Genomic DNA, 19,998 nt, shown 5'->3' with positions numbered 1-19,998 from the left:
AAGAAGAAAATGCATTAAACCTTTTCTGGAGTATTTTGATTTTACTGAAGGAACTGTTGTATTTTAATTGAATAAGCAGTAAGACAGTGGAATTTTTTTTTTTAATAGTTTTTGTTTACCAGATATATGCATGGGTAATTTTTACAACGTTGGCAATTGCCAAACCTTTTGTTTTAATTTTTCCCCTCCCCCCAGATGGCAGGTTTACCAATACATGTTAAAGTATAAATACATGCATGCAATGGGATTTTGTTAACTGTATTGCTGGACATTTGTTTAGTTTTTATGAAAAACTAAACTGACAATAAAGATATTTGTTACTCTAATGGGTTTACTATGTTAATTTCCTTCTAGGCCCCCTTTCCAATGGTGGATTTGTGAATGGCTTTAACTCACCAGGATCTTATAAAACAAATGCTGCTGCTTTGAGTATAGGTCGACCATTCCATAGAAATCGGTAAGACTATATTAAGCATAAGTGAAAATTCATAAGTTTTTTTAACAAATTATTTTAATCAGCTCAGAAATTTAAAGCCTGTGTGTTTTTATCAATATTAAAAAATGCTTCTTTGTGTAGAAATGTACAAAGTTTTTGCATCTCATTTCATATTGTACATGTGAAGAATTTTTAAAACATTAAACCTAATAATTCTTGCTCTGGGTTAGATGTCTCAACTTCTGCCAGGTATCTTTAGGGTCATGTTTGTTATTTGTAATTTGCAATACTGAATTATCACATTATAGTATCACACAGTCTATGAAAGGTATATGTATGACTATAAGGTTTTTTGATTTATATAATTTTACTTGAACCTCATAAAATACTTAAAGAAAATCATTTCTGTATGTTATTTCAAAGTTTTTGTACATCTCCAGTATTACTTTTCAAACCATCACCTAAAAAATAATTTCCGAACAGCATATTAACCAAGGAACTCGAAATGGAGTGGGGAAAATTACAGAATAGCACCTTTAGTCTCCCTTTCTTTTTTGATTTGCTAAATTTTTATTATGGGGAAGAAAATTGAGAATCTCTGTAATCTTGCATGCTAAGATTATGATTTAAAGTAAAATAATCATTATAAAAATTATGCATGAAATAAATGATGATTAGTTTGTGCTTTTAAAAGCTTCCATTTTTGAAGTGAGGTCACAACCATTGGTGTGAAGACTTTTGAAAGCTTTTTTTCCTCATTTGATTATCAAATTAGAGACTGATTAATGCATTTGTGTTGGCCCAATGATGATCAAAAGATGCGCTTAGAGAGAACAGGACTAACATTTCAAGGTCCAGGCATTTCTGTGCTTTTACTTCTCCTATCCTTTTTTCTTTCCTTCTTTCCTTCAATCTTTTTTCTCTAACTTTGTTTTCCTGCCTAGACTGAAATTGTGTGTCCTTCTCAATGACGGGTAAGATTATGAGATCTGAGGGCTATTAAAATTTTAAAAATATAATGTACAACTCATGTCTGAATGAGAAAATAAGTAGCATAAAGGACAGTGATGATGACCTAAAGGTACAAAGGATTTTATAAATCATTTATTTTGTCAAATAGCTATGATCGACATTTATGTCAAATAGTTAACATTTAGTTTTAAAAATTCCTAAAAGTATAGCATCTTAATAAGACTTTGTTTTCACATGCATTTCTGGTAGTCTGAGACAGATAAAGACAAGGATTTTATCCCACATTTCTACTCTCTCTCTACTGTAAGGTTTTGATAAAATTTTTATGGTTCTTTTGCTTGTTTTTGCCATCTTTCTTGGCAATGCCTGTTTCAGTTACACAAGGCCATCATCTGATGTTTTGCCAGACAAATTTTATGCTAGGTAATTTTAGTCAGATAATCTGCTATATTTAAGTTATCTTTCTGTGATTTCGTGTGTTGTAGATATTGAAAGTTCCCTTTGCTCCTACTTAAACAGTCAGTACTCCTTCGAGAATTACAGGTAGAACAGTGATACTGGTAGTAATAAATGCTTACAAATTGTCTTGTAGCACTAAAATTATAAAATGTTAGAACTGAAAGAGCCCCTCGCTTGTCAAATCCAGTGATGAGGAAGCAGGCCATTACTTACCCCAAGATCTCAAACCTAAAAATAGCAGAGAGAACTAAAATTGAATCTGGCCTCTGGTTCTGCGCCAAATGCCCTTTGCATTTGCTTTCTCACAAACTCCAAGAGAATTGAGTTGGGGTAGAGGCTCAGAGCATTTAACCTGAATTAATTGTCTTCTAAATCCCACAACTGGAAAATTCCCCATTGCTGCTTAAATTTTGAAAAGAAAATTGAGTAATATGTTAATTTAAAGCTAAAAGTGTCTTCAAAAAGACCAGTCACTTTATTTTAGAAATACTGACATTTCAAAACATTGTCATTGTCTTAGAAAGCATATCAGATACTTCTCTCTCTCTCTCTCTCTCTCTCTCTCTCTCTCTCTCTCTCTCTCTCTCTCTCTCTTTTTGTCATGATTTTGTTATGGTTTTACAAATTTATGCTTTTATTCATAAAGTTGTTTAAGATCAAAAGGTGGCACCTTTTAAGAATGGGTTTATATATGAGTTATATGATTTTTCTTTCCATCTATAATTTTGTGTTTTTATAGCATGAAGCCTCATTTTAGGTCATCTAGTAGTTCAGAACACTCAGTGGAAGGATCAACTGTAGTCGGATCAGTGTCATTGGGTGATGGACCATTGAACAGAACTAGCTCAAGAAACTTTCAGACTGAACGGCCTAACCACACACTATCTGGGAACCAAGAACAAGTATCTCCAAAGGAGTCTCCTACGTCACAGATGGAGCAGAATGGTGACTATGGTGTTGGGAGAGGCAGGTAAGAATATAATTGCAAAAATCCTATTTGGAATATGGAAATTCTTGAGGTTGGATAGAAAACCTAGCAGAAGAGTCAAAAAAGACCTTCATGTCTTAACTCAAGGTACATTCCAGCTCCCTGATCCCGAACAAAACACTAAACCTAACTAGCCAGTTGCTAATTTGCCTTAAAAGTTTTCTGCACTAGGAGGTCCCTACAGTCATAGAATCAGAAAAGTTAGACTGGTAAATTGTTAATGATTTTTTTTTTTTTTTTTTTTTTTTTTTTTTTTTTTTTTTAAGATTCCTTAATATAAATTATTATAGTTAAACAAAACCAAATCAAGACTGTCTAACAGTGCCTCCTTTAATTATTCACACATACCCTAAAATAGGGAAATTACACTCAGGCAAATAACCAAACATGGAATTTATTTTAACTTCAAAAATTGATTTGTTCTTCGGCAGTCTGCTGTAGTAGTTTCCTAAAATTTCTAATGCCATTCCTCTCATAAGAATTAGTTCTTCTTGATGACTGTGATAATTTGGTTTTTATTCTGAAATCATTTAGTGTATATAATCTAAATGTAAGCTTTCATATTTACAGCTGCCTTCAGTTTGCAAAATACATTAGTTGAGCCCTTACTATAGTAAGTTGCCCTAGTGTATTAGGGTTTTGAAGTATTGTAGGACCTTTTATTCTTGAGAATGAATAAGATAACCTTGGTATTAAATTTCATGGTCATAAGGTTCCTATATAAATAAGACAATATTTTTGACTTACATCTAAATCAGATTTTGTACTTCAGGTTGTGATTTTACCTGTATTTGGTAAGTTGCTCTACTTCTGTCCTTTTTCTGATAAGTGTCTTTTTTTTTTTTTTTTTTTTTTTTTTTTTTTTTTTTTTTTTAATTGTACTGGGAGTTAGAAGAGAGGCATAGTAATACAAGTCAAAAATTTTGATAGCATCCCATAAAGTTGATTTAATATTAGATTCATTATACAGCAGTGGTATCAGTTTAAAACAAAAATGGATCCTTGCAGGCCACAATCTAATATTAAAAATCAGAAATTCGCATCATGTTATATTGTACTTTATTTAGTTTAAAATTTCCCAGATTATATTTCATGGTTTAGGGTACTTATGGATTGATACAGCCCATAGTCCATATGTTTAACTTTCTGATGTCCTAGAGAAGTACTATATCTGGAATGCTAATGAACCCATTTGTTCATTTTTCAGGATACCAGAAATTAGAATATTTAAGAAAGTTTCCCAAAATGACCCAGAAATAGATCTTAACATACGAAAATTAAAGAGAAAAGACTGAAAACACAGTATTGAACTTTTTTGTGGCAGAGGGGGAAATATTTTTCTGATTGGTTGTAGTGAATAGAACTAGAGCATTTGTTGGAAGTAAATTTTTATTTTCCTTCAATAGTCATATGTAGAATATTTGGTTTGGAGTCATTTCAAAATTTGTTTATTCATCTATTTTCTTCTATGAAGCCTTTTAAAGGTAGAAGACCTCATTTTCAGATTCCTTTCCCATAATATCTAATACTTGTGGGGGGGGTTCTCTTCTTTCAAGTATATTTACTTGAATGACGATAAACAGGACACTACACTTTAAAGAGATAATAGAGTATCACTTGGGTTTGGTTTTTTTGTTTAGGGTTTTTTTTTTTCCCCTAAAATTTTTTTCTAAAGTATTTTGTGATTTGGTTATTCATCTTTCCCTCCTTTTCTTCTCTCCCCTTGCCCTCCCTTTCTCATTTCTTCCATCTCTACCTCTTTCTTCACCCCCCCTCCCTCTCTCTTCTTTAAAAGGAGAAACCTTTTCAGAGGCCGGAGACGTAAAGATGATGACCGAATTTCAGTAAGTGACCTTTCTCTATGGTGTGAAATATGTGGGAGAATAATACAATTTATTTAAAGATTCCATATTATCTACAGCAGGGAAGCACTTCATCTCTACAACTCTACTATTTAGACACACTGCTTGTTTTTATATCACCAATATTGGGTCACTCTTGAAGGACCAGTATTTTCTTATGTGCAACTCACCCTAATTGAGTGCCTGTTTTTTAAAGCTTAAATTTATTTTTTAACTTAGTTTTTCAGTTAAATATAAAGCTAGTTTTCAGCATTCATTTTTATAAGATTTCAAGTTCTTCCTTCATTTCCTTCTCTTTCCCTCCCCAAGACAACAAGCAGCCTCATAGGTATACATATATGAGCATGTTAAACTTATTTCCATATGAGTCATGTTGTGAAAGAATCAAAACAAAAGTAAAATTTAGATTGAGCCACATTCTAGTTTTTGTTTATTAAATAGTCTTCACTTTTGTTCTATCCAGAAAGAAAAAATATGAAAATAGATAGGAATTCTCAGCATATTTCAACATAATTGATATGGTAGTCATTATTTGTTGTCCAAATTATGTTATTGACAAATGTGGCACAACCAGACGGGTTGAATTCTTACTTGCTCTGGATAGCTCCGTGGCTGTTCTTTTGACCTAGCATATCATGTTGTTTTGTGCTTGAATGACACTTAAATAAACTCTAGTACAAATAAATGCATTTTTTTATCTGTGTCTTCTAGCGACCCCATCCTATAGCTGAAACAAAGACTCCTACACCAAAGTTTGACTTGTTAGCATCAAATTTTCCTCCTTTGCCTGGTAGCTCATCAAGAACACAAGGGGAAACTGCGCTGGAGAGCAGAATGTCAGATGTTGTTAAGGGAATCTCCAAAGAAAAGGTAATTAATTAGTATGGAATTCCAAATATTGATTTATCTCTGCTCTTCTACTCAGTTTGGTAGCAATTAAGTAATTTGTGCTGAGTGCAAATTTGTTTCATATGTCTTGATCTTTTGTTCTTCCAGATGGGTTTTATTTTAGTTCTCTAAAGTGATTTTGGTAGCTTGCTTGTTATGGCACTGAATAAATTGAGGTAGTAGTATCATATTTGTTTTGTTATGTTCATAACATTATGTTCTACTTGCCCTAGTCTTGAGTAATTAATATTCTCCAGTAATTTATTTAGCTCTGTTTTTGGTTGAGATGTTTACAATTGTGTTCATATAATTCCTTGTGATTCTTACAAGTATTTTATCTATATTTATTTTAAATAATTTCTTTTTATCTTTGTACTTGATTTTGTTGGTAATATTGTGCACAAATCTGCTGATGATCTGTGGGTTTATAACTTGTAATAATTGCCATAATTGTACAATATTGAATGATAATGGTAATCTCAATGAAACCATGAACTTTGCTTTTCAGAGCCTCAATTTTTAAAAAAAAAAAATTTTTATTTATTTATTTATTTATTTTTTACAAAGCCTCAATTTCTTAATAAGTTTCAGTGTAAAACTAATGTCATGTAATTTTGCATATCTTACATTAACATCATTTGACCAATATAAAAGTTTCTGTGAAACTGCTCACATTTATGTCATTTTGCCTGACTTTTTTCTTGAATCAGTGAAATTGAGTAAGGTATGCCTCTTATTTCTTGACCTAAATTTAAGAAACAAATCTAGTGGTTATTTGCTTTTCCTACATAAATAAAAGCTTCTTAGTTCATTGTTATCAGACAGTCTGACTTGTGTACAATATAAATTTTTGTTGATTTATTTCCCTTTTTATTTTTGACTACATGTTTTTATTTAATTCCTTAATACCTATGCTAAGGCAAATTTTAAAACATTAGATAAAATGGACTTTAGAACTATTTGGCTTTTGTCCCAAAATTCTCTTAACGATCCTTTATAGTTGAATATTGATTATACATTTCATTAACAAAAATGTTTTATACCACTTGAGTTGGTAAATAATCAAATTCTCTTTCTCCTTGTTCTGTTATATCAGCTTCACTTGATAATCATTTTAAATAGATTTCTAATGCCATATAAATCAACAATTGAAGTTTTTTTTTATATATATATATATATATATATATATATTTTATAATATTATCCCTTGTATTCATTTTTCCAACTTACCCCCCCTCCCTCCATTCCCTCCCCCCGACGACAGGCAATACCATACATTTTACATGTGTTACAACATAGTCTAGGTACAATACATGTGTGCGAATATCACTTTCTTGTTGCACAATAAACATTAGAATCCGAAGGTACATGCAACCTGGGCAGACAGATATTAGTGCTAACAATTTTCATTCCCCTCCCAGTGTTTCTTCTCTGGGTGCAGCTACCTCTGTCCATCATTGATCAACTGGAAGTGAGTTGGATCTTCTTTATGTTGAAGATTTCCACTTCCATCAGAATACATCCTCATACAGCATTGTTGTTGAAGTGTACAGTGATCTTCTGGTTCTGCTCATTTCACTCAGCATCAGTTGATTTAAGTCTCTCCAGGCCTCTCTATATTCCTCCTGCTGGTCATTTCTTACCGAGCAATAATATTCCATAACCTTCATATACCACAATTTACCCAACCATTCTCCAACTGATGGACATCCATTCATCCTCCAGTTTCTAGCTACAACAAAAAGAGCTGCCACAAACATTTTGGCACATATATGTCTCTTTCCGCTCTTTAGTATTTCTTTGGGATATAATCCCAGTAGTAGCGCTGCTGGGTCAAAGGGTATGCACAGTTTGATAACTTTTTGGGCATAATTCCAGATTGCTCTCCAGAATGGCTGGATTCTTTCACAACTCCACCAGCAATGTATTAGTGTCCCAGTTTCCCCACATCCCCTCCAACATTTGTCATTATTTGTTCCTGTCATCTTAGCCAATCTGACAGGTGTGTAGTGGTATCTCAGAGTGGTCTTAATTTGCATTTCTCTGATCAGTAGTGATTTGGAACACTCTTTCATGTGAGTGGATATAGTTTCAATTTCTTCCTCTGAGAATTGTCTGTTCATATCCTTTGACCATTTATCAATTGGAGAATGGTTCGGTTTCTTATAAATTTGGGTCAGTTCTCTATATATTTTGGAAATGAGACCTTTGTCAGAACCTTTGTTTTTAAAAATATTTTCCCAATTTGTTACTTCCCTTCTAATCTTGTTTGCATTAGTATTATTTGTACAGAAACTTTTTAGTTTGATGTAATCAAAATCTTCTATTTTGTGATCAATAATGATCTCTAGTTCTCCTCTGGTCATAAATTCCTTCCTCCTCCACAAGTCTGAGAGGTAGATTATCCTCTGTTCCTCTAATCTATTTATTATCTCCCTCTTTATGCCTAAATCATGGACCCATTTTGATCTTATCTTGGTATATGGTGTTAAGTGTGGATCCATATCTAATTTCTGCCATACTAATTTCCAGTTTTCCCAACAGTTTTTTCCGAATAATGAATTTTTATCCCTAATGTTGGAATCTTTGGGTTTGTCAAAGATTAGATTGCTATAGATGTAACCTTTTTTGTCCTTTGTATCTAATCTGTTCTACTGATCTACCGGTCTATTTCGTAGCCAATACCAAATGGTTTTGGTGACTGCTGCTATATAATATAGCTTTAGATCAGGTACACTTAGACCACCTTCCTCTGAGTTTTTTTTCATTAGTTCCCTTGCAATTCTTGACCTTTTATTCTTCCATATGAATTTTGTTGTTATTTTTTCTAGGTCATTAAAATAGTTTCTTGGGAGTCTGATTGGTATAGCACTAAATAAATAGATTAGTTTGGGGAGTATTGTCATCTTTATTATATTCGCTCGGCCTATCCAAGAGCACTGAATGTCTTTCCAATTATTTAAATCTGATTTTATTTTTGTGGCAAGTGTTTTGTAATTTTTCTCATATAATTCCTGACTTTTCTTTGGTAGATGGATTCCCAAATATTTTATACTCTCAACATTTGTTTGGAATGGAATTTCTCTTTGTATCTCTTGCTGTTGCATTTTGTTAGTGATATATAAAAATGCCGAGGATTTATGTGGATTTATTTTGTATCCTGCCACTTTGCTGAAATTTTGAATTATTTCTAGTAGTTTTTTAGCAGAGTCTTTGGGGTTCTCTAAGTATACCATCATGTCATCTGCAAAAAGTGATAGTTTGATTTCCTCATTTCCTACTCTAATTCCTTGAATCTCTTTCTCGGCTCTTATTGCCGAGGCTAGCGTTTCTAGTACTATATTGAATAGTAATGGTGATAGTGGGCAACCTTGTTTCACTCCTGATCTTACTGGGAAAGGTTGCAGTTTATTTCTATTGCATATTATGCTTACTGACGGTCTTAAATATATACTCCTGATTATTCTAAGGAATAATCCATTTATTCCTATACTCTCAAGAGTTTTTAGTAGGAATGGATGTTGGATTTTGTCAAATGCTTTTTCTGCATCTATTGAGATGATCATATGGTTCTTATTAATTTGATTATTAATATGGTCAATTATATTAATAGTTTTCCTAATATTAAACCAGCCCTGCATTCCTGGAATAAATCCTACTTGATCATAGTGTATTATCTTGGAGATGATTTTCTGAAGTCTTTTTGCTAATATCTTATTTAAGATTTTAGCATCAATATTCATTAAGGAGATTGGTCTATAATTTTCTTTCTCAGTTTTCGATCTACCAGGTTTAGGTATCAGTACCATGTCTGTGTCATAAAAGGAGTTTGGTAGGACTCCTTCATCCCCTATTTTTTCAAATAATTTATATAACATTGGGGCTAATTGTTCTTTAAATGTTTGGTAGAATTCACATGTGAATCCATCTGGCCCTGGGGATTTTTTCCTGGGGAGTTGATTAATAGCTTGTTCTATTTCTTTTTCTGAAATGGGACTATTTAAGCAATTTATCTCCTCCTCTGTTAATCTAGGGAGCCTATATTTTTGGAGAAAGTCATCCATTTCACTTAAGTTATCAAATTTATTGGCATAAAGTTGGGCAAAGTAACTCCTTATTATTTCTCTAATTTCCTCTTCATTGGTGGAAAGATCCCCCTTTTCATTTGTAAGACTATCAATTTGATTTTCCTCTTTCTTTTTTTTGATCAAATTTACCAAAGGTTTATCTATTTTATTGGCTTTTTCATAAAACCAACTCTTGGTTTTATTTATTAATTCAATAGTTTTTTTACTTTCAATTTTATTGATTTCTCCTTTTAATTTTTGTATTTCGAGTTTAATTTTTGGTTGGGGGTTTATAATTTGGTCTTTTTCTAGACTTTTAAGTTGTAAGCCCAATTCGTTAATCTTCTCTTTCTCAATTTTCTTCAAATAAGCCTCTAAAGATATAAAATTTCCCCTTATTACTGCTTTAGCTGCATCCCAAAGATTTTGATATGATGTCTCATCATTATCATTATCTTGGGTGAAATTGTTAATTGTTTCTATAATTTGCTCTTTCACCCAGTCATTCTTTAAGATGAGATTATTCAGTTTCCAATTACTTTTTGGTCTATTTACCCCTAACTTTTTACTGAATGTAGCTTTTATTGCATTGTGATCTGAGAAGAAGGCATTTATTATTTCTGCCTTCCTACATTTCATTTTGAGATCTTTATGTCCTAATATATGGTCAATTTTTGTATAGGATCCATGAACTGCTGAGAAGAAAGTATATTCCTTCCTATTGCCATTCAGTTTTCTCCAAAGGTCTATCATACCTAGTTTTTCTAATGTTCTATTTACTTTTTTAATTTCTTTCTTGTTTGTTTTGTGGTTTGATTTGTCTAAATCTGAGAGTGCTAGGTTGAGATCTCCCACTATTATAGTTTTACTGTCTATTTCTTCTTGCAGTTCTCTTAACTTTTCCTTTAGAAAGTTAGATGCTATACCACTTGGTGCATATATGTTTAGTATTGATATGGCTTCATTATTTATGCTACCTTTCAGCAGGATATAGTTTCCTTCCTTATCTTTTTTAACGAGATCTACTTCTGCTTTTGCTTGATAACAATTGAAGTTTTAAACTTATACTTCATTACTGTCCAAAAGTATTTGTACTTTTCTGTTTTGTCATTTGTTTTTATGAAATCTTATTGTCTCACTTTTCTTTTTTCACTGACTAGGGGATTAATGAGCCCTTACATAATAGGATTCTCAAGTTTTAATAGCATTTTGTACTTTCTGTTTATGTTTCCTTTAAGGAGAACAAAGAGTTGCCAGCCAGTTGCCCAACCTCTGCTGAGGACAGACAGACAGACAGCAATACCCAGCTGCCAAGCTTGAGTGCAAGTTCTCCGAATACAGCTGAGATTCCTGTGTTAAGGTACAAAATGATTCTGTTTTGTTTTTTAAGAAAGTATTGAGAATTATCTTTTATCTTAAAGAATAAGGGGTATGGTGCAATCATCAAAACTCTTGTCTGGGAGTCAGGAGTATGGTAACATTTAAAGTCTGAAATTCTCTACTTGTAAAATGAGGGAACTAGACTTGATGAGGTATCTAGTCACTTGCAGCTTCAGCATTCTATGAAAATAATACAATTCAAACAAAGAAAAGGGAGAAATGTTTGTTTATTATAAAATGTGGGTTAATATTTAAAATGAAGCTCTTTTTCTTAGTTTTGTTTTTATCTTATGGATATTCTTTAAAATTTTAATCATTTAAATTGTCAGGATTGCCTCTCATCTTTGCTTATTAATAGTGCTTCTATGACAGTGAGCTTTTCATTGTTTTCATAAAGCCCTATCAAGCTCTTTTATTTATTAGCACAACTCAGCAGGAGAAAAATCTCCCAGATGTTTGCCCTGCCCAGAAGGATGTTTCTGACCAGACAGCTCCACTTTTACCATCTGGCTCCCCTAATGCTGCAAAACCACCAAGGATAAATACCGCTTCACCTAGTAATGTAAATGTGGCCACAGCTATAGTACAGGTAAGACAGTTCATTTCTCCTGTTATGACTTTTAGACTGACATTAAATTCCATAAATAGGTTTTGAGTATCTGCTACATTATGCTAGGCATTAAATGTGGGAGGAAAGTGGGTTTTTTTTTCCCCTATAGTACTCTAAATCATTGCTCTTAGTAGTAAAATCAAAGAAGTAGTTCTGAGCTCTTGAACTTTGTGATTGAAGATAATTTCCTAGCCAGATCATAGTTGAATCTTGCGCTATTATTTTGGCAGTGTGGTGAGAGCATTGTGTATGAGACTTAAAAGTAAATTTCAATTTTCTGAATAGATTGCAGCCACAAGTTCCAAGCATTTGCCTTGTTTTTTAGATATACTGAGAAGAGAGTTAAGATTGAAACTTCCTACCTATAATCCTTGCCATTCTTACTAGTCTGGTTTTTACAAACCTCAGATATCCTTTGTAAATATAAAATAATGTGAAAATAGTTGCCTTGGACCAATGCTTTTCACATGTTAAATAAATAACAGATGCTTTTTGCTACGTCCCTGCTCTCCCAACTTTACCTTCTTTTCTGTAATATCTTCTAGGAAGAGCCATATAAGTCTCTAGGTGCTCCCCCAGGCAAAACTTTACATAAACCTTCTTGGAGCTATCCAACTTGGGGTCAACTTAGATATTGATTTTAGTTCATTTGGCATTTGCTTTTAAAAGTCAATAAGATATAAAGAATTTTTTTTTATCTTTTGTCATCTGCAAGGAGCCCCGGAAGTTAAGTTATGCTGAAGTTTGCCAAAAGCCCCCCAAGGAGTCTCCTTCAGTCTCTGTGCAGCCACTAAGAGAGCTTCGTTCCAATGTTGTATCCCCTGCCAAAAATGAAGAGAATGGTGTTCCTGAGAAGGCACATGAAAAGTCACATGAAAAGCCAGAAGGAAGGGCTAGTAAGGATTATCCTGGCTTCCGCGGCAATACTACTCCCAGAGGTGCAGCTGGAAAAATCAGGGAACAGAGACGTCAATTTGGCCACAGGTCTTCACCTCAGGGAGTGACTCGGCGTAATGGCAAAGAGCAGTATGTGCCACCCAGATCACCAAAGTAAAAAACAAAACAAACAAGCAACAACAACAAAAAAAAAACTGTTCAAAACTCCTATCTCTTTCAGTTAAACTTGAACTGTGGATTAATGAGCTTTGTTGGAGGGGTGGGGTATAGCCAGGAAGGAGAGAGAGAGTATGGCCTGAACTGTTGTGGATCTTTGGAGTTTATGAAAAGTGGAATCCCAGAAGTCATCTCTAGAGTGATTTTAAAATGCTGGAGGATTCCAATCAGTATAAATATATATATATAAATATTATAATTTTTGTATTTTTGTTTGTCTTTAATTTGCAAGGTTTCCTGCCTGAAATTAATTTTGGGGGTTAAAAATTAGCTGGAAAAATGCATATTTACATGTCCTTCAGTATAGGAGGTGAGGAAGTGAGAGAAAAATATTTTTTGACAAAGCATTTGTGTAAAATTAGAAATTACTTTTTTTAATCTATTTAAAGTTAGGCTTGTAGAATGCTGTCTTTGCCTATATGGCCTTGTGTTGCAAATCAGATCATTGGCTGGTGTGCTTGGTTTGCGTGTGTTTGCGTGTATGTGCCAGAATGATAGGTTACAGCCAATTCTGTTGTCATAACTTAGTAACTGATTTAAAAACTGAATGTACTACTTAAGTAGAATTTTTTTCCAGCTTGAAATTTAGTCTGTCTTTTGACCTTACTAATATTTCATTCAATAAGCTTTTTAACTGAATTTACTGGAGATCTGATTGTAGTCAGAATAAGTTTGAAGCTCAAGGAAATGGGAAAAAACAAAAACAAAACAAATATAAAACTTGGTCTTAGACTTGTGCTTTCAGGTCTAGTAGGCTGTAGGGGTTAAAAACGCCCCATTTTCTTTCCCCAGTAAGGGGAACATAACATCTTTTTGTTGCTTCAGTGTTATTCTCTGTGCATCTTCTCCCCAACCTATGATAGACCTGTGCAGTTCTCATTGCATTAGACAGGTCCAGTAAGATCTTAACTATAGGTGTGTTCTAAACATGGCTTCTGAAATGTGTTGTTCATTGCTTTGCTTATGTTAAGTATTCAAATACTTAGGATCCAGGCTGACCCTACAGTAATTTGTGTTAGTGCTAAAAGATAAGACTTTGTAACTAATTCTTTAAAGTGTTAAGTACTGTAGAAGTCAAATTTTTATAATTTGGGGGTAACTTTTCTGTTTACAGCGCATATGATGCCTGTCTTTTTTTCCCAAAAGATTTTTTTTCTGGAATTAACACTGACAAACACCAAAAGTCATAAAATTTTAAGTTTTTGAGGAAAGACTGAGGAAGAAAGGTAGTTTAAAAAATAACCTGTGTAGGTTTTCATTGTCTACATTTGCACATTGAACAGATGAGTTTGTGCTAGTAATTACAGGAAACGACTGAAATATATAAAAAGAAAAAAAAAACCATGTTGCATTAATCTGCTAAGTCAGACCCCAAGTTCAAAAGTTCTGTATAAAAGTTTTTTTCTTTTTAGGAATAATTTTCAGAAGTAAGAATTGTACCTTTTTCAGTGAATTGCAAATGTACAAATTGAAATTGTAAATTGTAAACACTGGAAAGCACCATTGTGACATATACAGTAAACATCTTAGTAATATATAATAGTGATGATCTTAGAATGAATGTAAGTGGAGGTTAAATTACATTACTGTGAAACTTCATTTTTCAACTTTAGCCAGTTAACCTTTGGAAATTCTTAGTTAGTAGGTAACTGTTAACAAATCACTTTAAAAACACTGCACATCCTTTTTTTTTTTTTTTTCCCTACATATATGTGTGTGTATATGCCAGAGTTGTCATTTCTTTGTAACTTATTCAGCTTGCCAGTTGCTTTTGATTTAACGGCTTGATAATTCTGTATAATATATTTATGCAATTGAAAACTGTTCATTTCTACGTAAAATTTTTTTAAAAATCATTCATTAAAACATACAATAAAACTACCTGTGCTGAGTTTAGGGGAAGTTTTAGGTTCTTTTTAAAAAGAAAAAAAAATTTATGATAATCACTGATCACATCTATGGTAAAAATGCTTAATCAGTTTACTTAGATAATGCTGTATTTGGTGGAAATGGCAAAGAAATGGCAACATTTAAAAGTGTTAACACTGTGAACTGCATTGAGTTTCAGAGAATAAACATTTTATAAAATCATTTGATATAGATTATAAACTTAATTATTGCACTCAAACTGAAAAATAACCATTACAATATATTCACAGATTTAGGCTTGCCAGTATGCTGTGTATGGATTGTTAAGTAAAAACATGTATTAGTGCTTATAAAGACACCTAATTTCTAAAATTTTTCACATGTCCTAATTTTAATGACAAATGGAAAAAAATGTGTTTTTTGGAACACAAGTTGGTGAGACAAATGTATTGAGTCTTTGCTTTTATTCATTGGTTTTTGTCTTGTACAATTCTAACCAGCAGAGGGATTAGATTTCAATGAGTGCTTTTATTTGATCAAAAGAGAGCATTTCAGCATTTTGGACTATCATAAAAACATAGGCCTTTATGGGTTTTGGGGTTTTATTTTTTGTTTATTGCAGCTTCTTAGAAAAGTACCTTATAATTTATAGGAGGTACTTAGAAACTCAGTATGAGCCTTTATTTCAAAGCAGCAAATTAAAGTTTCTATCCAGGTGAAGCCTGTTAAATGTGTGACGCTGTTGGGGTTTTTTTTTTTTCAGCATTATTCTATAGCTGATAAATTAAGGGAATTCACCATATATTTTTGGATGTAAGAACACAAATATTAAAATCATTCCCCTTCTTAACTCAATCATATCCAAATTTATTTGGGGGCAGGGGCATAAAAATAAATATAATTGCTATGGAAATTGTAAATCTTTGTGACCATGAATTTACTCCTGCAGTACTTGTTGCATGAAGTGGCACATAGCACTAGATATGACTGAAGTTAAGCTAAGCTATCTTGCAAGTTGCTCACCTTGCATTTTGCTTCCTTTACTTTAAAAAGGAATGGAGATAGTATAAAACTTCTGCAATTTTTTTTAGCGTTGCCCAGTTTCCTTAAACACCTACAGTTTTTCCTTTAGCCCCCCAAAAAATGTTTTTAGTAAATTTCAACACTGATTTTCAAAAATGGTTTCCCAGGGATCTAATGTCTAAATTATTAACCCATTCAGTCTTTGAAGGAAGACTAGATTGTTCAGGGTTTTTTGTGTTTCTTTGTGTTGTGCTAAATTTGCATGTGAACAAATGTTAGCGTATGTAAATTTCTGATTATTCTGATTCCTAAAATTAAGGTAGCTTGAGTGTATTGTCGTACATTCCTTTTTTTTGTTTTGTTAAAGAAATATTTAACCAAGTTTGCTTGGTGAAAGGTTTAAAAGGTGCAGTTTTAGCAATAGATGTTAGAAGCATAAAGCAATCCATTATAACCATTGGAAAAGAGGAATAGGAAGATGTTGCTGGAACAGAATAGTATTGTAAAGTAACTTAATACATTACCTTAGTATTCTCAGTTACAGCCTTACAGCTTTGTCAGCTTTATTATCCAGTGGTTTTATTATCTGACATACATGTGTCACCTGGGTTTAAATCTGTAATGTTTGTGCTGGCATGTTATACAAATGGGTAAAATGCACCATTTTATTACAGACAAGATGCAACAGAAATACCCATAGGGGAGAAATTGCCTCTAATAGGTTTTTATAAATTCATAACTACGACAGATATGCAATAGATCTTTTTTGGGATTTTTTATATGTATTTCCTTGTAACCTGGTTGCCATTAATCTAAATACCTTATGCTTTATTGTGTATGTTATATGTAGTCTGGGCTTCCTTTAAGAAGGTACATAGTAGTTTCTGTTTTGATTAACTCTGAATTTGGACACTTTAGGAATTCCATGAATAAAATGTTTGTCTTTAATGTGTAGTTGGGAGTAAATCCACTCTGAAAATTCATCTGATCTTTAACCTATAACAGTTAGAATTGTATATTGAAGAACTGAAGATTTTTAAATTGCTCTTCAATTACAGGTAATTTCCAAAAGTGCAACTCATTCATTAAAAAGGTTTTGTTTTCAGTTTTGTTAAACTCAAAATAGATGAATACATATGTATGTATGTATGTATGTGTGTGTGTGTATATATACATGCACGTGTATATGTTAACATATAGATACGGATGTATTTCCATATGTGCCCATCAACTTTCTCCTCAGATGATTCAGACTTCCCTTGGCATTTACATCTTTTAACAATATGGTGAAAAGGGAGTTTGGGGGAAAAAAAAACAGAACCAACTATTTGGCTTCTACTTTGTCCATTGCTCTGGTTTATTCCTGTTGTCAAGACTGTCCAAAACAATATGGTATGACATAGGCTCATGCTTTAAATGTTAAACTGATTACATCCATGTATTTGTATTTTTGTTTCTGACATTGCCAAGGTGCTATGGGAAATTAAATTTAACACAAAATTAGAAAAAATAAAGCTGATTTAAAAACAGGACTGGTTTCCTTTTCTGCAGTGTTACTATTCATCTTTCCATACTTCTCATTGCTTAATAATACTCAGTGTACTTAGTCACCTCCAATTAAGTATGTCATGTAGGGCCAGGCAATGTCACTCATTGCACATTACAGAAAAGGAAATGTAATCACTTTAACTCTTCTCATTCCCCTCTCCCAAAATAACCTGACTAAAAATAGATATTTGCTAATTGATATGTGGAGGACCCAGGATCACAACTAAAGGACAGAGATTTATCCTTAGTATGATTCATTTATTTGGCAAAACTTCTATGTTCCATTATCAATAAAGGGTGATGGGAGGTGGGAGCCTCCCATGGCCTGGGGCAAAACACTTTGGCCATGTCCATGGTTCCTTTTCCTTTGCATTTTCTCCATTGACTTATAAAATTAAAACCAAGTGGTATAAGATGTAAATATCAGCATTTGGGTAAATAGGAGAACAAACCATTTAATAACTTAAGTAAATCCATAAAAATCTTGACACTTTTTCTATTCTGCAAAAGGTGAATTTAGAGAATTTAATGCCAGGCTAATTAATTTTAAGGTTAGGGCATAATAGAGACTAGAATTGGAGTCAGGACATGGATTTGAATCCTTTCCTGGCTGTTTAACGCTTATGACCTTGGTGAAACTCAGCTTCACTTTCCCTTATCTAAGGAAAATCAGAAAATAGGTAGAGTGGGATAGGTTACTTAACCTTCAATTCTAAATTTCCTCTGAGCTTCCCCAAATATGGGATTTTTTCAATATGGAAATAGTCGATTTCAGGTGCATTTCTTTGGATAACAAACTAAATGCTATCAATGTAGTGTGAAGTCACATAATAGCTAAGTTGAGATAGTGCCCATCAAAGTCCATTACTATTTCTCTTTAGTCTTTGTAAAGCTTATGAGAACCCTCAAAAGAAAAGGGGGGGGGGGTCAGAGAGACTATTTTGATGACATCTGCTGGGTTTACTTTTCATTTGTGAACTTTGTTGTTCCCTTTTGGTGGAAGCTTAAGAAACATTCTCTCCAGCTAGACACTACTATTAGCACTTTTTCTTAAGATACCATTTAGACATGGGTTTAGGATGTTTACCTTGAAATTTTCTGGAGAAATCAAAGGTAGAAGGAAAACCTTTAAGCAGTTATGAAACTAAGTGCTGGTGAGAGAAAACAAAAATAGATCCTGACAAAGGCACTTAAGCACTAAGTGGCAGGGAGAGAGACCACATAGAGCATGTATGTAAGAATAATGCAGCATAAATCACAACCCCAAATGGAACTATCTCATGCAGAAAGTGCCATTCAAGCTGGATCTAAAGGAAAGAGGCAGCCAGTTAAAAGGTAGTTACCTCATCCACATCTCTGGAACTAGGGGTAATCTAGAAAAAACTTTGGCCCTCCATACCAGGGAAGTTGGATTTTTTTTTTTTTTTTTTAATGTAATGTTTACAGGATCTTGTAAAATTTGGGTTAAGTATTTTTCTGTCATCAGCTATAAAATTCCCATTTAATTTAATTATCCCACAATACATAAAAACTAATGGGGAAAGTCAATGTGAAAGGGAAAAGTATGCCACTAAATGTACAGAGTCATTATAATTAGTGCTTGGAGTAAAGGGTAGGTGTAGTAATATTAATTTTGCAAAGTATGGTTCCCCCACCACTACCATGTAGCACCAGAGTATCATTTTAAGGGTACCCACCAATAACATCCCTTTACTATATTTGCTTTTCTCTTGAATTTATCTCCTCTAATATGGCCTAGGATTTATTAAATTTATGTTATGAATCTGTTATATGATTCCTGTTTATTAAAATCTAAGCTTACTATGGGAAAAAATCTACTACTGAAATTTGACTTGCAAATGGAATCAGTCTGCTAAGTATAGAGATAGGTCTATGGACCTTAAGAATAGATTCAGTACAGGAAAGTGCTGCAGGTGAAATATGAGGATTGCACCTGGACAACAAGAGGTCCTTGATGCATAAGTTCAGCGTCAGGTCCCAAGCTGATTACCCCAAAATGACAATCTTGGGTAGAGAGATACAGAGCCTGAAGGAGGTCAGAAACCAGCAGCCCTCTATCCCTAGAGCATCTTGTGCAGCCTGCAGCGAAGTAATGTGAGCCTAAAAGTTGTGCAACACTGAATCAACAAAATTACAAGTTTGTTGATGGGGACTGAATCTAGCACTTGATCAAATCCAAACCCTGGTCAGGATTTTGCACAGCTCAGATCAGAGGAACACCGTGGTCACCTCTGAGATTTTTAGAGACCCACAAAATTCAATAACCCCAAGAAAGGAACAGAACCTTCCCTCCAGAACTGTGAAGCGAAGCCCTAATAATCTAATCATTCTAAGCAATACCTTAGAAAAGAAAAACTAGGTTGGAAAGAAACAGCTAGAATTCCTGGAAGAGGTGAAGCAAGAATTTTTAAAAGTTACTATTTTTGTAAAAGTACTTGAAGAAAATATAGGAAAAGAACAAAGGAAGAAAGAATTAGGAAATAAAAAGTTCGATACAAGAGATACAAAACCTTGTCCATGCAACAAATGGAATTTGAAATTATTAGAGTAAAAGTACAGATAAGGCTTAAATGTAATATAACATTACATTTACATAATTAATATATAATTACTTATTACAAAAAATACAAAAGTATATAATGGAGTCACTGTTTCCTAAACGAGCCTCATTTTCTGACTTGTTTTGAACATGGAAATGTTCATATTAGTTGCTGACATTAATTTTTGTAAATGACAGTTTCCAGGTATTACACAATACTAGC

General features: G+C 33.1%; 1 protein-coding gene and 1 non-coding gene across 2 annotated transcripts in view; both read left to right on the top strand.

Moving 5' to 3' along the window:
* LARP4 (La ribonucleoprotein 4) overlaps window positions 1-12,850 on the top strand; it is a 47,120-nt gene extending 34,270 nt beyond the window's left edge. Inside the window, exons 10-16 of the mRNA XM_074270406.1 lie at window positions 355-457; window positions 2,607-2,837; window positions 4,651-4,699; window positions 5,429-5,587; window positions 10,911-11,032; window positions 11,476-11,641; window positions 12,378-12,850. Coding sequence (XP_074126507.1) covers window positions 355-457; window positions 2,607-2,837; window positions 4,651-4,699; window positions 5,429-5,587; window positions 10,911-11,032; window positions 11,476-11,641; window positions 12,378-12,716 — 1,169 coding nt within the window. The 3' untranslated portion in view covers window positions 12,717-12,850. The remainder of the gene's footprint in view (window positions 1-354; window positions 458-2,606; window positions 2,838-4,650; window positions 4,700-5,428; window positions 5,588-10,910; window positions 11,033-11,475; window positions 11,642-12,377) is intronic.
* Window positions 1,234-1,435, top strand: LOC141545263 (small nucleolar RNA SNORD97). Its single transcript, XR_012482947.1, has one exon. It is a non-coding gene; the product is annotated as a small nucleolar RNA SNORD97 (small nucleolar RNA).
* Window positions 12,851-19,998: the final 7,148 nt, after the last annotated feature.

The sequence above is a fragment of the Sminthopsis crassicaudata genome, chromosome 5, assembly GCF_048593235.1.
Source record: "Sminthopsis crassicaudata isolate SCR6 chromosome 5, ASM4859323v1, whole genome shotgun sequence".
Classification (NCBI taxonomy): domain Eukaryota; kingdom Metazoa; phylum Chordata; class Mammalia; order Dasyuromorphia; family Dasyuridae; genus Sminthopsis; species Sminthopsis crassicaudata.
Note: the sequence above shows the minus strand (reverse complement) of the source record. Positions and strands in the feature narration are given on the sequence as shown.